The 18,134-nt window shown below is 37.4% G+C and overlaps 1 protein-coding gene across 1 annotated transcript; it reads left to right on the forward strand.

Annotated features, from left to right (window-relative positions):
* The first annotated feature begins 13,254 nt into the window (after positions 1-13,254).
* On the forward strand, positions 13,255-16,610 carry tnfb (tumor necrosis factor b (TNF superfamily, member 2)). The gene is made up of 4 exons (XM_030157042.1): positions 13,255-13,559; positions 13,672-13,720; positions 13,831-13,890; positions 15,181-16,610. Exons 1-4 carry the CDS (start codon positions 13,374-13,376, stop codon positions 15,642-15,644), a joined length of 759 nt encoding a protein of 252 aa, XP_030012902.1. The 5' UTR covers positions 13,255-13,373; the 3' UTR covers positions 15,645-16,610.
* Positions 16,611-18,134: the final 1,524 nt, after the last annotated feature.

Below are 18,134 nucleotides of genomic sequence, written 5' to 3' on the forward strand. Positions count from 1 at the left end.
GATAAGGGAAGCTGACTCAGGGCTGGAATATGATGTTTTAACCCCAAGTGAGAGGGAAAGTCTCAACACAAAGCCCTCAGAAGCACAGTTTGGATGCCCTTTGGCTAAAACAAAACACTTTACCTGCAACTTCTGCTAAAAGGCCAACAAGGGAGATGTGAAACTGGAACTGAAGAACATGCATGCTCTGCAAATCTGTAAAGGTCAAACGGAGAAAAACTGTCACAGATAGGTTTGTGTGTGTCAGTCGCACATTTATAACCTTTTTAGTCACAATAACATAGAAACCTGGATGGGTTTCTTTATGTGCGAAAGGTAGTTATAGCTTTACGTTAAAGAGCGTCCTGTGATAGAGAGACTAGGACACAAGCACAATAAATCTTGCGTTTTAACCTTCAAGTCCTACAAAAATCACTCAGGTCAAGTCTCTGCTGAAAGTCAAGCAAGTGATGACATGAACTTGTGATGATCTGTCCCACATGAAAATGTTAAGCCATCAATTATAAGCCTCCGAAATGATCAGCAAAGGAGACCAGAGTTCTGAAAGTAACACACTGACCTATAGCTAAGCAATGAAACAGAGGTCATCCTCCTTGTGTTTTACTTCACCCAAACAAGTATTACATCAACCCAAAAGTAAACTGAATAGTAGCCTTAAACATTTACCTTATTGACAGTGGTGAGCTATAATAAATTCAAGTCGTTTTCTACAATTTAGAATTCAGCTCGAGTCTTTGTTCAACATCAGTCAAGTAATTTCTTATCTGCAAAAATACAGTTTGAATAATGGTCGTTTCTTTCTTACATATGGGCCTCTCATCCACATGTAAACAGACTTTTATGGCTCTAATATGGAGGTTGAGGCTAAACCTATTTTTTTTTTTATTCCTGTCTGTGTGTGTCCATGTGAAAAACAAAGAAAATCTATGAAAATGATGACAAAATGATGGCCTTGCGTGTCAATTTGTTCATGTCTGTTGTTCCTTTGTATACTGAACATGCATTTGAAACATCCAATATAGCTCATGTAAGTGTATAAGTCAGTCTATTACCTACAGTTGATCAGTCAGAAAGTTTGGAAATGGACATGTGAAAAATAGCAACTTAAGGCTGACTTTAAGTCATGTGACTCTCCAAAAAGATAATAAGACCACTTTAGGCCTTATTATAAATTCTGACCTGGTTTTGTTTTACTGTGATGAGGTTTTACTCACCAAACAAATGTGGAGATCTGGGAAACTTCACACACAAAGTCAAACAAGGCAAAATGTAATAGGTCAACAAGTTATCTGACATTTAAGCCTCTTTACAAGGAAGTGAACAGATTGAAGTTGATTGGGCAGATGTGCACCCAGCTGCTAATCATGTGACTAAATCTGTCAGAGATGAGGTCTAAGGGCACTATATCTTTCCCACAGTAAAAAGGGAAGAAAAAGGTGACATAAAAATATCCAACAATTCCACCAAATGCTTTTTATATGACACTCGGGAGGTATTTGGATTAGCACCCCTACAGCCAGAAGCAGACATGACAGGAAATACCACAGATAACTTCAAAATGTACCAAATCTGTGCAGCATGGAGGTTGTGGTAACAATATGGTTAAGATTTGGTTGAGTTTAGGCACTTGGGTAGGGCTCAAATGAGAATGTTTATGTCTTTAAATCGAAAAAAAAAAAAAAAAAAAAAAAAAAAAAAAATATATATATATATATATATATATATATATATATATATAATTTTATTGCTGTAAATAAAATTGGTTCTATTTTTCAGTTACACATATTGTAAATAACTATTGTTGATTGTTTGATGTTGTCTATGAGGTGGCACTTGGAATCCGTCTCAAGGGCCTTTTCTTCACCAAACAGGGCTCTACAGAACCCCATTCCACAAAGACTAGTGTATATATCATAGACTGTGTATAATTAGTGGACAGAGGAACCGTGATGTCACCCACTGGTTTCTGAACTGTCTCTCTGAAGACAGTAGTTTACAATTTGGCTGTTAGTGTGTTGGCTTTTGGAAGCAACAGTGACCAAATATGGGCCAAAGGGGCGGAACTGCAGGAGCATTAGAGACATCAGGGGTCAGCTAATGCTAAATGTTACCTTACTGCGTCACTAAAACAGTACATTTCATCAAGCATTGTGTAACCAAGTCATTTTATGGTCTTGTCAGTGTAACCTCTTAACCACAGTTACAGGTGAGCAGTTTGTCAGGAAAAATACAGAAGCTGTAAAAGTTTGATGAGTGAGCTGTCAATCACACCTGTCAATCATCCATAACCCAACAGGGCTTACATCAGAGCTCCTATTCACCCTGAGATCTTTCTTTAAATACTTTATTTTAACATTTCAGAAAACACACACACACACACACACAAATTATTCCCATTGAAACATATACAAGGAAAAATTAGTATAAGCAAGTGGTGCCAGCCCCAACAACCCCTCTTACATATTGTAGCTTATTTTAGCATGGATCCAGCTGATGTCATCATGTCTATGTGTACAGTGATGTCAGCATATCAACTGCCTCTATATATGTGCCAAGTATGAAGTAAATTAAAACAAAATTTATGTTTTTATAAACATTTGAAATTTCACCCATTATAAGTAAATGGGGGAAAAAAAGATTTATATATATATATATATATATATATATATATATATATATATATATATATATATATATATATATATATATATATATTTATAAAAAATTGAAACTTTGACCTACTGCTCCCTAAATGTAATGACATCTATTCTGGGTCACTAGCACTCAATAAAGCCAGTTTGGTATGAATTCAACCAATGGTTTTGCTGCTAGAGTGTTAAACAAAGAAACAAACAAACTGAACCTAAAACAATATCCCTTGCCTTTCCTTCAGGGGGTGAGGTAATAATAAATCATTATTTGCTCAACATTGTATTACTGCGATAACCTCTGACCCTGGATCTAAGTATTGGCCTGTAAAGGAACCACCTCAAAACCACTCAGTCCAAGACTGCAACTTATTAACAAAGCAAACATGTACAACTAGACCAGAAAAAATGAACAAGAATGAGTCCTGGAGAATATTTTTAAGGTGATTGTCTTGTAAGGGTTTTTTGGAGCAACATCTGGTGATTGTCTTAGCAATATTTCAACAGTGGCTTCATTTTGGTCCTTGCTCCTTGATCTACAGTATATTCCTATATACTGATAGATCTTCAGCCACATACCTCCATCAGCTCACACACGGAACAAAAAAAGGTGTCATCTAAGTGAAATCCAGTAAAACATGCAATATTCCCCTGAATATGTCTCTGAAATGAGGTATAGTACAAGTACATAGCAGCAAAAATGTCAATATAGAAATGAAAGTATCTTAAACGTGTGCTTCAGAAAATTACTTCAGTAAATTACTCTCTTGTGTAGTGTAAGTGTTTGTATTGTAGAGACGTGTAGGCCACCAGACTATACAGTCTGCATCAGCGGAAGCCTCCTTGCATTTGTGGTGAGACCTGATTTTGCCCTAGTTTACTGTTTTACCCATCAGCCCACACAGGGCAATGTAGAGAGATGAAGAAGAAGAATGATGAGAAGGCAACCAAATCCTTGTGATGTGGACTTTTTCATTTCTTCAATCTCACACCTGTGATTATGTAAGCGGACAAATATAAAAATGTACCTCCATCGCCTACGAGAGCTTCCTTCCTTCCTTCCTTCCTTCCATTTCCTCACTCCTTATGCTCCATCCCTCCCCCTCCTCCTCCTCCTCCTCCTTCTCTCCCTGCCGCCCCTCTTCCTTCCTGCCCCGCAGTAATCTTTTTTGGCATTGTGGTTGAGCTTTATTGCGTGATGACCACAATCCGGGATTTCATGATGCAATCCGCTGGCAAAAATCAGCAAAGAACAAAAGAGTGCTTTTTTCAGAGTGTTCCTAACAACACAAGGGGAGTTACATGTGGGGAATATGTCACCATATGATTAGAGGAGCACTGATAAAGAAAAAGCCAAATGTGGAAGGGAAAGGGCACCTAGATATGAAGTCTCAACCTGCTGGGGTTTTGTTTCACATCTTTGAACTGTCTCGGATTGTTTTACACACTCTGTGAAAAGAGCCATTTGTCTGTTTGAGGGATCTAGTAGGAGTTACATGTTACAGATGACCTCTGAGTGAAACTGGGCTTTTTGTGTCAGCCTGTGACGGCTCAGCAGATTGAGTAACATAGTAAATGTATAGTGAAAACTATAGTAAATGTGCCATCTGTAAACTTGACATTGCAAATATCAGAGGAATAAGTTCTATTAGAATTAACATATAATCACATATTAGATCTAGAATGTACAATATTTAGACAGTATGTGGGATCACACCCATTCAGGGTTCTGGTTTTACTTTTATTGCCATTATTTATTATTTTACTAAGCTATAATCATTTTTTTGTCATGTGTCCAATATATTTTTGTGATTATGTCATAGATCATTATCTCTAAAAGCCACACACCCTTTCTTTGTGCTTGTTTTCCCAAACTTAGGGTTGGGACCTAAAGTCGGTCACAAAGCTGTTTGCTGTCTTTATTTAGTTGCCAAATATGTCATGAGTAATGACCAAAGCCGTGCGAAATGCTGAGGAGAGGCCACAAACATATAGATGTTAGAAATTGTTTTTTAAAAAAAAGAAAAAAAGAAGACCTTACAAGATGAAAAGACATGAAAGATGAAATATGTAGGACAAAATAACTCAACAAGAAGAAGAAAATAAAAGATATAACAGAAGGAAAAACAGTGAAAATGACTGATATTCACCTACACATATTCATAATCACACTGATATTCCACTATTAGTCCAAATTAGACAATGTTCTGAATCTGACAGGTGCCATGTACACATTGTATTGTTCTCAGATTTCCCTGATTCAGACATGTGGGATATGCCGATTCATTCCAGTTTTATGAGGGTTTTTTGGAAATGTTTACAGCACATCTGGTCATGTGGAGTAAAGACAAACATCCTCTCTAGTAGAGATAGATGCTCTAAAGAAAAATCCACATTTTTGATCAGAACAGGTTTGTAGATGTGAACACAGATCAAAAAGCCAAGATTTTCTAGAAGGTGTTTGAGGCAAGCTGAGTTCACAACTTGAAATGAAATGTATTTTAATTTGAACACAATTTTCATTTGCCGTGTTAATAGTGTATTTAATATTATCTTTTCAGAATTAGGAAAAAAACAGGGGCAAAAACATCTGCATATTGTATAAAAATAGGTAGACTGAACTGTTTGACAGTCTTTCTTTCTGACTCCTCACCATGACTTGTCAAAGCATGGCATCCTGTTTAATGCTGGTAAAGCAGAGCTGTGTGAATGTTACAGCCATGGCCTGGTAGTTTTACCTTCAGTATGACATCTTATAGTTATTTTCATAAATGTCAGGTTCATTTTTCAGGTGATTTTTATAGTTGTGGGGTAATTCCTCATGCAAATGTGTGCAGATTTACTCTAAGTATTTCTTGTGCATTGCATCATTTCAGACCAATACAGAGATGGTCACAATGATCAGATAATTGATGCCCTTTATAATCTTTTAGTTTTAATATTGAAACAACAAAAACAGATAATTGGGACGCGATAGCCAAATTAAATGTACACATCTCTGTCACATTGCTGTCCCAATGTGTTACATATAAAAACAACACAAAAATAAATAAAAAGAGTCAAACCAACAAAAGAAACAAACACGAAAAGGGGAGAAATTTACAATAATGGACATAGCCAGATACACTGACAAGTTACTGCTGATCATTCATAACCTAAATAAGTACAACAAGGAACCACCGTTTCATCTTTTCAAGACAAAAGCAGAAGTGTAGAATCTTATGTGTGAGAAATAAATAACATTCTTTTCTTTATTGATATACAGCATTTTTCTTGACATAAAACAGGAAGTTCTTAAGCTACAAAAGTTGATTTGGTTTTAAAATAATCCCCCAGAAGTCCAGCAATATATAAATATATATTAAAGTGTATCACAATGCTGTCTAATATCAAAATTATAACAAATATACTCTTGTTAGAAGATTGGAGTCAAACTCTAAATCAAATGCAAAGCAATAATTTATAGAAAAGTGTCAAAATTTGGATATGACATTACATTTGATTTACTGATATAAACGACACTATCGATAAATATTTAACATAATAGGGATTGTAATGATGATTAATTCCACAACTTCATGTACAGTATGCAGTCAACGGATGTCATGACAAAAACCTTTATTACTAATCTTGGTATGAATAAGCAGGAGGTGGTGGGTGAGTGAGCGAGACTGACTGTAAACAAGTATGTTTATTTGTGTGTGTGTGTGTGTGTGTGTGTGTGTGTATGTGTGTGTCATGTGGGTGCATATGATGGAGGTGATGTCATTCTGCAACATCTTGCGGTCGGTTTAGTGTTTGCAGGTTGGAATAAAACATCCGGGGACGGATATGGAGGTGAGATGTCGCTGCTCATTTCACCCACAGAGACTTAAAACACACTTTAAAGGTGATGATACTGAACGTCGCGTCCCGACAGGTTTCCAACATACGCAACTCCGGCAAAGGAAGATCCTCTACTTCAGGAAAAGAACAAGTACCACAATGTGTGACACCACTACAAGTAAAAGTATGAGGGTTTTATCAGCAAAATTAAAGCATAGAAAAAAACCATTTAGTGTGTGAAACTGAAAAATCATCTCTATAATGCTTATAAATAGGTAGTTCAATACAAAAAACAATGCTGAAATAGAATACATGTAAAAACTAGTATTTAATTTTGAGTAAATGTACTTTCTATATCCTTTAACTGTGATTTTATTGTGTTACACACCAATTTCAAAGCATTTGTGTCCACAGATACAGTCTTTCAATACATATATGTGCTTATGACCAGTAATGGAAGAAGGATTCATTTCCTGTCCTTTAGTACAAGTTCTAATAGTGCACTGTGAAAATATTCCACTATAAGTAAGTCATGTTACTATAGTCATGGACAAAAGTTTTAGCAGTGACACAGATTTTGTTTGTTCAGATTTTTTCAGTGTGTTTCTAACATTAAAGAACAGGAAATTTTAAAGAGGTTTATTGACAAATAAATCCCAGTTCTGCAAAGAGTAAATTTATGTTACTGCCAAAAATATTACACAACAGTATTACTGTTAGCAAAATTTATATAAATTGTGCTTTTATTGTGTAAAATTGGAAATAATTACTCACTTAAGTTAACAAATTAGTTGTGAAATAAATAATACTATGTTAAAATGCAGCAGATGTATAAACCACTATTAATTACACATGCCAGTGTCTTAAAAGGGTCTAAAAGTACAATAGGAGCTACAGCCTTTAGGACTCAAGCTCCTGTCATATGGAATCAGCTTCCAGCTAATATTAAAGAGGCTGACACAGTCTCTACATTTAAGATTAGACTGAAAACATTCCTCTTTGGAAAGGCTTATGGTCAGGCCAGTTAAAAACAGACTTAACCCCACAGTTCAGTCTAAGCTGCCCTAGGAGCAGTAATGCAGGGGGAAGAACAGAACACTGAGTCCTGTCACCTGTTTCTGGGATTATGGACCACTTTTGGCCCTACTTATAATTTACATTATCTAGTTTACTTAGTCTGTTCATTACTATTCACCCGGTGTCCCTTTTCCCCACTCCCCTCTGGGGGAGTGGCTACTGTTTCAGATGTAGCCGCTTGAGGTGCAATGACAAGGGGATCTAAGGTGACCCCTTACCTGTCTGGATGGACCTCCTCAGCCTCACCTGTCTAGATGGACCTCCTCACCCTCACTTGTGTGGATGGACCTCCTCACCCTCAAATGTCTGGATAGACCTCCTCACCCTCACCTGTGTGGATGGACCTCCTCACCCTCACCTGTGTGGATGGACCTCCTCACCCTCACCTGTGTGGATGGACCTCCTCACCCTCAAATGTCTGGATAGACCTCCTCACCCTCACCTGTGTGGATGGCCCTCCTCACCCTCACCTGTCTGAATGGACCTCCTCACCCTCACCTGTCTGGATGGACCCCCCCCGACCACCACCACCACCACCACCTGTCTGAATGGACCTCCTCACCCTCACCTGTCTAGATGGACACCACCACCACCACCCCACCACCTGTTTGAATGGACCTCCTCACCCTCACCTGTGTGGATGGATCTCCTCCCCCTCACCTGTCTAGATGGACCTCTTCACCCTCACCTGTCTGAATGGACCTCCTCTCCCTCATCTATCTGGATGGACCTCCTCACCTCACCTGTCTAGATGGACCTCTTCAACCTCACCTGTCTAGATGGACCTCTTCACCCTCACCTGTCTGAATGGACCTCCTCCCCCTCATCTATCTGGATGGACCTCCTCACCTCACCTGTCTAGATGGACCTCTTCAACCTCACCTGTCTGGATGGACCTCCTCACCCTCAGCTGTCTGAATGGACCTCCTCCCCCTCACCTATGTGGATGGACCTCCTCACCTCACCTGTCTGGATCAACCTCCTCATCCTCACCTCACCTGTCTAGATGGACCTCCTCACCCTCACCTGTCTAGATGGACCTCCTCACCCTCACCTGTCTAGATGGACCTCCTCACCCTCACCTGTCTAGATGGACCTTCTCACCCTCACCTGTCTGGATGGACCTCCTCACCTTCATCTGACTAGATGTACCCCCTCAGCTGTCTGCATGTGTTTAGCTTAATCCAATTGCTTCATCGAGTATTTACCTAACTAACTATTTGACTGTTTGCTCATTTTCATATTCAACAAATTCTGTAAAGCCCTGTGAGGTGGGCTCTACAAATAAAATTGAACTGAATTGAATTAGCAGCGTGATTAAATACAAAGTAAATGTGCTTTCTGCCATTTTTAACTGTGGTATTATTAGTTTATATGGCAGTTTCAAAACACTGGTGTCCACAAAAACAATAAGTAAATACTTTTACTGTATGTGCTTACAACCAGTGGTGGAAGAAGTCCTTTACTTTTCTTTTACTTGGGATGAACTATTAATACCACACAGTGAAAGTATCCCACTATAAGAAAAAGTTCTGCGTTTAAAACTTTGCTTAAGTATGAAAGTTGTAGTATGAACTTAAAGTCACTAAAGTTGTCAGATTTACATAGTAATAAAAAATACATTGTTGTTTGTTTATTTAAAACCCCAACTTTAAAAAATACATTGATGTATTAACTATTAATGTATTGCTGCCTGTTGTAGCTGTGTTATTATTAGTTTATCTGACAATTTCTAAGAATGGGTCCCACAAATACAACAATTTTATGTTTATTTGTGCTTAAAACCAGTAGTGGTACAAGTGGACATAATGCCACCTTAAGTAAAAGTATATAAGTGTTATCATCAAAATGTAGTAGTAGAGCAGCCATTAAGCAGTAAAATGGTCCCTGTCAGTGTTTACTTAAGATAAAGAGGAAAGTCTGGAAATATATGCTCTGCTTTGCCCTCCTTAAATTGAATTATATCTCTGTAATGCGGTTTTATACTTACACTTCAGTATATTTCAAAGAAAAACATTGTTACCCACTTCATGACTTAATAGCTTCAGGGATTATGATTTTAAATTAAAACATAATAAGCTTATAAATTGCAAACATTCCTATCACTTGTCACCTTCGTTTGGTGATATTTCAGATGTCTTGGAGCTCCAATACGACCTGATGTCCTTTCTAAATATGGGAATTAATTTATTCTAACTGTATGGGGTACTATATGATGGTGTTTGTAGACTACGAACTGCTCCGTCTCTGGTTCAACTTCCTCTCTCGGTGATTTTTGTTGTCTGTTTATGCATTTCCTGTCTCTACTTCACATTATCTTTTGTAGAACACATGATAAGTAACATACAGCATTAAATATTAAGAAATGAATAACATACTTTTTTTCTGGTCAGATCCATAAAAGTACTAATTGCGCACTGTTGACATATTAATTCTGCATTTGAAAATTTACAGAAGTAAAAGTAAGAAAGCACCATCGGGTAAGTATGAGTATAGTGTTAAAAGTTCAGTCGTTGTACAGTAAAATGGTCCCTGTCAGTGTTTTTCCCTAATGTTTCTGATTTATTTTACTGCTGTGTATGTCTTGAACTTATTTGAACTATTTTATAAACTACTGGTCATTTAATCTACATCATTAAACCCTAATCTAGTATTATAGCAAAATAGCATTACTGACATATCTCTGAAAACTCAATATCTCATGAGCTCAGACACAGGTTTGTTTTCAGTTTTGTGATGATGAATGAAAGGTTTATTTATATCATGAAGAAAGAGAATTTAATATTAAGCCTGTAAATGCTTTATCCTTTAGTTTGTCATTAACATTGACAGTCTACACATTTGAAGGTTCTCAGTGGACAGGAAGAGGATGAAAATATGTGAAAATATCTAAAGTTGTAAAGGTACTAAGTTACACTTCACCATTGATTATATTTAATAAACTACAATAAAATGCACTGAACAGTGGAATGTAAAAATACAAGAATGTATGACAAAAGCATTAACCTAAGACCACCAAGTGCTACTTTTGTGACAATTCCAAAATATTTTTTTTCCCTCTATATTTAACCTTTCTTAAATGATTTATCACCATTTATAATGACATTATCCTCTGTATTTTGTGTTTATTCAGTGAACATAAGGCTTTTTTCCTGTATTTAATGTATTGATCGTGTACATGCTCATAAAACAAATTAAAGTTGATGGTTATTGTATGAAAAACAGAGAAAACAGAAGAAAAAGTTACTTTTTTTTTAGCTAAATATATCATTAACTGAACATAAACCACATGTCTCCATCCACTGTCATTGATCCAAATCCATGGAATTTACTGGTGAATCAGTGTTGTAGGAGATGATGGTGTTTCCACGGTAACTAAAGAGCCTGTGAAAGTCCAAATGTGTCATATCTGATGACCATGAAAAGATGACAAACTGTATTTACATGTATTGATAGGATTAGTAGATCAACAATAATCAAACATTTTAAATCAGTAGATGCTTTTGGTCGTCAGTGGCTGTTTGGGTCTTTATGGGTTAAATGAATAAATCAGACATAACTGTAGATTTATGTGCTTACTTTTATATTATATAATAGTCTGATTTAAGGAAATGTAAACAAAACTTGGGGCCTGATGATGTTTAATAAATCACTTACAATGACTGACATCAGCTGAAATGATTAATAAGATACTGACAAATTGCTGCAGCTGCTGTTTATTCTATTTAAAGTAGTTTAGGTGGAAATAAAATACTCACAGGTTTTTCACTTTTTAGTTGTTTATTCAGTCTGCAGTTGTTCAGAAGGCACTAAAAGATGGATTTATGCCCAGATCTGACTGATCAAGATATTTGTTTCATGCCGTTCTCATTTGTCTCTATAGTTTCCTGTCGGCGCTGAACTTTCTGTGAAAATAAAGAAGCAAAATGAACCCAAAAAACATGGATTTTGGCTCAAAGGGAGCAGTTTAAGAGGCCGTTTAAGGGTTAATTTAAAAAAAAAAACAGGAAAAGTGGTGGAACTGGTGGAGAAGAAATACCAACTGTAGGGGTTTTTTACATGTTAGAAACCTCAGGCTTGTTCCTTTTTATGTTTTTGACCCATATGTAAAGTATTAGTGAATGATTTATGGTCTTTAACAAAGCCATCAGCCCACATCTTATGCGAACTTTTATAATGGTTTGGTTATTAGAAAGTGTACAAACATGATGATGTATAAACACATAGCCGTGGATTGTATGCCACACTACAAACAGAAATGTTGGCAGCTCCCGACTTTCTGTTTGTGAGATGATGCAACTCATTCCAAACCGAACTAACTGGATTTTACACTTCTGCTTTTTAATCACTGTCTCTGCTTCAGTTTCCCATCTGACCTTGAACTGTGGGATTTTTTTTTCTGTCATTGTTGATGTTTGTTTTATATGTCCTGTGATTTTTCTTTTCAGATTTTCAGCCCCTGTGTTATCATTCACTTTCTTATTCACTTTCCCCTTAATCTCCCTCATGTACTCACATTTTCTTGCTCATTGTTTGCTCAGGGTGCGGCATTGTACAGTGATGGAATGTATCCAAGTACTTCTACTGCAGTAAAAACATCACTCATCATAATTTATCCCAGACAAGCACCATTTTACTGCACAATGACTACTTTAAATATATTTCACTGATAATTCTTACCTACTTGAGTAATGTGTGGTGAAGTATTTTTCAGTGTTTATTAGTACTTTTGCTTAAGTAAACAATGTGCAGATTTCATTAGTGTTTCATTTGTTTTATTGCTTTAATTTCAACAACACTATATTGTGTTATAACCTGTGTTTTTATGTCAAATAAGTCTATGTATTTCCTAGTACTATGATGTATTACTTTTTATTATTCAGTGTGAAGCTTTGAAAAGTTTTCTACCTTACTTATTCGATTTTTGCATACTAATAATTGTAGATCTTTTGATTTTTTTTTTTTTCCTAATTAGTGTTGCTTAAGTCCAGTATTTGTTATGCATATCTTTATTTTCCCTTTTGTTACATGTGAAAGATGAAGATAAATTGAGCACCCTAAAATAAATATTTGTTCTAAGTACAGGTATAATACAATGCATTTTGGCTCTAGATGCCCCCTGTTGAAGTCCAGCACTGCAGTCTAAACAAAAGCAGAAATGTTCCCAAAAATCCCAAGAAAAACTTTTGTTAGTTTTATAATTAGCTTAAAAATCAGTGATCAGCAGGTGGACTGTTTAGACATTTTTGTGGGTTTTCAAAGCGTCTGCTGTGATGAAGCCGTAAATGTTGGTGGGCTGTGGATTTATGTGCTTACATTCTGCGGGCGGTAATAAACTAAATATGTGTTTATGTGCTCATGACTTGTGTCTTTGTGTTTGTGTGCATGTTGTGTCTGTGCCTTTGCATGAGTGTCATTTTTCAAAACCCAAAAGTGGCGACCGACCACTTTCCCATCCCGAAACCACCACTCCCGCTGGGTTAAGCGCTCTGGTAAAACTCCACTAAAAAATTCTGTGACTTCTGTTTCTTTCCCTCTCCAGGTCGCTCTACTGGTGCTGGTGCTGCTGCTGCTGCTGCCGCTGCCTCCTAATCTGTCTCCACTTTCAGAGTGACATCACTGGAGTTTCCCTTCTGCAGAAGCAGCTGCCACAGCATAAATACTACAAGCTCTCTGGCAGAAGTTCACTCTAACACAATAGCAACACAAAGAGAGGCATCATCTCAACATCACAGCATCTGAAGAGGCAGAGCAAGTGTTCAGAATAGTCTACAAAGGGTGGTTTGTGCTGTTTTGAGGGTTTTGATTTTTCTACAAAGAGATATGACGGCATACACAATTACACCAGGAGATGTGGAGATGGGTGCTGAGGAGAACACAGTGGTCTTGGTAGAAAAGAAGTCCTCCACTTGGATATGGAAGATGTCCGGGGCCCTCCTTGTCATGGCCCTTTGTTTAGGAGGCATCCTCGTCTTTGCATGGTGCTGGAATGGAAGGCCTGAAGTAGAGGTAAGGAAAACTTTTTGTGAGGAAACTTTACTAGCCCATATTTTTCTCCAGTGGGTCATTTTCTGGGTTTAGGTGTCATTTATAATGCCTTTTTTTTTCCTGCTCCTCACAGACTCAATCAGGCCAAACAGAGCCACTAATCGACACTTCGGAGAAAACAGGTGATTCAACGCATGGTTGCTCATATGAAAAGCATGAGGGTTTGCAGGGATATATTTAAAGTACTAGGGGATTATTTGAGACAAGCTCACATTTGTCTTCCTCCCCTCAGATCCCCACTACACACTGAGGAAAATCAGCAGCAAAGCCAAGGCAGCCATTCATTTAGAAGGTGAGTCACAGCCTACCTTGATTTAGCAAACAATAGTCTCATGATCTTTGCTTTCAAAGGAGCCTTTCAGACTCCGTTCCCCTTCGCAGTTTCCGTTTTAGGCCAGATCATTATAAGGAAGTTGCTGCATTAGTTAGTCATTGCCTTCTGTCAGCGTTTCATCCCACTCTCCTGAAAACATACCTGTAAATATGTAGCAAGTGGGCAGATTTCAGTACTGGTTTGCACCAGATACAGTGACACGTAGCCTACTTTCAACAGATACTGTAACATAGGATGGAGTTTACGGGATACTAACATTTTAAGGGTTGCACAATTCCCAGAAAATAAATAAATGACAAATATGGCCATAGATCAAGAGGAATGTTGACCTTTGTTATCAACACATACATACATCCTCCAGAATTATGAAGTTTATAAAGTAAGCATAGAAAAATAGGATTGTACAGATCTATTTTTACTAAAAAAAAACAAAAACAACGTACATATACCTCACATAAACACACACACATCGCCTGTAAGTAATGTGCTTGCCATGGTGCATAGTTTTAAAAGGTGTGACAACTTTTCTTGGTCTACGATGGCACAGATCTCTGAAGTATGACACAAACTAACATTAGTATTGCATTACACTGGTACAGAGTTGGTAACTTGACCAAATTTGACACTAAAGTTATCATGTTGACAAGCAAATGAAAAAGGTTGGAGAACTTTCTAATTGCTTGCTAGTGTAAGGTATCATTACATGTTTATGATCATGTTACATTTTCATCTGCCAAATAACAGGGTAATGTTATATTACACCATGTAGTGATTGGCATAAGCTATTTTTAGCCGTGGTTTTCTGTGCTGTTGCTTAGTAAAGTCTCTTTCATTATTCATTGGAAATGGAATGAATAGTTTTTCTTGTTTTTGCAAGGGATATGCAATATATAGCTCTTATGAATTTGTAGATGTTATTTTTTCTGTTTCAATAAACATACGATAGGGAAAGTAAGGTTATCCTGGAACAGACACTTTTTTGCTCTTTTGATAACTTCAACATGTTAGTTAGCCCACAAGCTAATTTTCATCAAAGTAGCAAAACTAAAATTAGCACTATTTCACATAAATCCCATAAAATTTGCCTGAAAAATGGAAACAGGAAGTAACTGATTTTCTCTGTAAAAGTGCCACAACCATGGCTTTTTCCAGTAGCCACTGAGGTCCATTTCTTTTTGTTTTCTGCATTTACTTAGCATCCTAACTTAAGACATTTTAGCTCTAACAGCAGGTGTCTTCCGTTTACAGGCAGCTACGATGATGGAAAAAATGTGAAAGCCAAGCTGGAGTGGAGGAACGGTCAAGGACAGGCGTTCGCACAGGGCGGGTTCAAGCTGAAGGAAAACCAGATCATCATCCCGCACACCGGCCTGTACTTCGTCTACAGCCAGGCGTCGTTCAGAGTCTCCTGCAATGATGGCGACGATGAGGACGAGGGCGCGGGAAGACGCCTCATGCTGCTTAGCCACAGGATCTTGCGTTTCTCCGACTCCATTGGCAGTGAGACATCTCTGATGAGCGCAGTGAGGTCGGCGTGCCAGTTGGCAGCTCCAGAGGACGGCTACCGGTCTGGGCGAGGCTGGTACAACGCCATCTATCTGGGCGCTGTGTTTCAGCTGAACAGAGGCGACCGGCTGTGGACGGAAACCAACCAGCTGACCGAACTGGAGACCGACGAGGGCAAGACTTTCTTCGGTGTGTTCGCACTTTGACGAGGCTAAAGTAGCTGCTCTCCGAATAGAAGATGAAAAACTGTGCACAGAGTTACACATCAAGGCAGATGTGTGGCTTTGTATTCCTTATTATTATTCATCTTCATGGTGATGAAAAAATGTTAAATCTCAATTGAGATAAAGCTCGTAGCCGAACAGGCTTTGCAGATTTAAACATATAAACTGTAACAGTTTGTAACTTCTATTTTAGGCACTTTTTGTACGTTATTTATGTTGACCTGAGATTGTAGTAGGATCGACTTTCTTTGCTGTATCAGAAGACGACACAGCTCTTAACTGGAGAGTTCTAGAGTTCTAATTCTTCCTCTTTCATGTACAGAACTATTATGGGTAACACTTTAGATTTTAGTCCTTTGCCATTAACGGCCCTTCTAAGATGCTTTTTAACATTAGTGTGTGTTAATAAGACATTTAAAGCATTTAACTATGCAAGATGTGACAAGTAAGGCATCAAAGAAGTGTTAAATGTTAAATGTTCACTAAGTCAGAATTCATTCAAAAACGTGTTTCCATCTCACCAAAAAATGGCAAAAAATCCTCTCAAACCTGTTTCTATAAAGCTTTTCTAATGGCATAACACACAATTTGCATGAAAATACATTACTTAAAACAACTAATGATATAATAGATAGGTTTGTTTAATAAATGTGTTAAATACAGTCACAAACTAATTGACAAACAGAGTTTTCTTAACATTCTTTAAAAGTCTGTTAACAAAGTCCTTTGAAGTGCTTATAAATGTCTTATAATGTACCAATGAATATGTCCATAATGTTATTGAGCATCTTATAGGACTTATTACAACACCGTTGTGTAAATGTTACCTTACTATCTTTATTTGTACGACTTTAATGTATTTATTTTGTATTTATTTGTATTTAAATGTTGGGGATATGGTGACATGGTTATATTTATGTACTTCTTGTGCACATAAACTTAATTAAACTACAGACAACAACTAAAAAGCATGTTCTTAAGTAACTTCAGAGGATTAAATTATGCAGGAGCCGAAATGAGTGAGTCGACAAACAGCTCCAGTCAGGGCAGTAGCACAAACACACACACACAGACTCACACACAGAGCTCATTATTTGGCAGCGCTGCAACATGAAATTCCTCCTCAGCCAGCAAATACTTCTTTTGTTAGATCAGACATACACGATGAGGGGAATTTCCTACTTTTTTGTGTGTGGTGGAGTGCTGTGTCAGGTGGAGGCCCACAGAAGCCTCAGCCCAGAGCGGGTTTTCCCCAGTGACAACACTCCCCCACCTCATCACCACGGCCAACCCTCATTACTCCCACATACAAACACACACTCAGCCTCCACACACAGCCCCAGCTGATACCACATACCTCATCTCCAGCCAACTGGAAAAGGAAGTGACACTGGGGTGGATGTATGGACTCTGGAAGTGTGCGTCTGAAGGGGGCCGTCGTATAAAAACTCACATTTGGATGCACTTCAGAGCTATTTATTACCTCAAATAACCACTTTCTGTCTCAGTGAGGGGGCTGTTTCCCACCTTCAGGTACTGTTCTGTGAGTTTATTTAGATTTTAACTCCTGCAAACCAGAGGAAAGGTCGTGACGAATCACTGAAGGAACAAACAACTGCTGACATCTAGTGGATGTTGTAAACAAACTCTGCACAGTCAACAAGTTTTTTTTAACCATTACATAATCATAGGATCTATTTATGCTGCATTTTCTGAACATAAGCAAAAAGTGCTTTCCAGGTTAAAAGAAAACATAAATTGACATGAAAAATAGGGCCTCAAGTGCAATCCATCCTGCACACAACTTACAAAGTACAGAAACATCACTGAAGCCATACTTGAACACATAAAACATCAGGTTTAATAATAGTGTGGAGCAAGTAAAAGCCAATAACTGCTTGCACTTTATTAAAAACACCATGCCCAAGTAATCTATTACCTATATAAATCAGAATAACACATCAAAATCAAAGTAATTAATCCATAAATATGGGGAATGAACATCAATTTTCAATCATCAATCTCAAAATAATCTAGTTGGGGGCATTTTCACTTTCTGACCTTTGTATTATTTTCAATAAAACTCAGTATTTCAGTTGAGAAACCTGGACTCAGTCAGCTCCAACTTCAGCCTATATTTGGGATAATTTGCCAAGGGCACTGATTAATCTGCCATCTCTAAATGATGTCTATAATAAACTCTATAATGCATGAGAATTACTGGTGATGGTAGTGAAATGAACATAATTAAAAGCCCTGGAGCTGATGACAATAAAATTTGAATATGTAAAACCTGTAAAACACCATAAAGCATTAAAAGATAAATATAAAAGTGGTACAGCAGTTATTTGTAGAGGGAATAAAACATGTTTTCTGAAGGCATTGAAAAGCTTCAGGTTTCGTACACTTTTATTATCACCATTAATGCGTTTTGTTTTGTTTTTTTTCTCCTCTTCAACGATATCATTCTAA

This window comes from Sphaeramia orbicularis, chromosome 16 (assembly GCF_902148855.1).
Source record: "Sphaeramia orbicularis chromosome 16, fSphaOr1.1, whole genome shotgun sequence".
Classification (NCBI taxonomy): Eukaryota; Metazoa; Chordata; class Actinopteri; order Kurtiformes; family Apogonidae; genus Sphaeramia; species Sphaeramia orbicularis.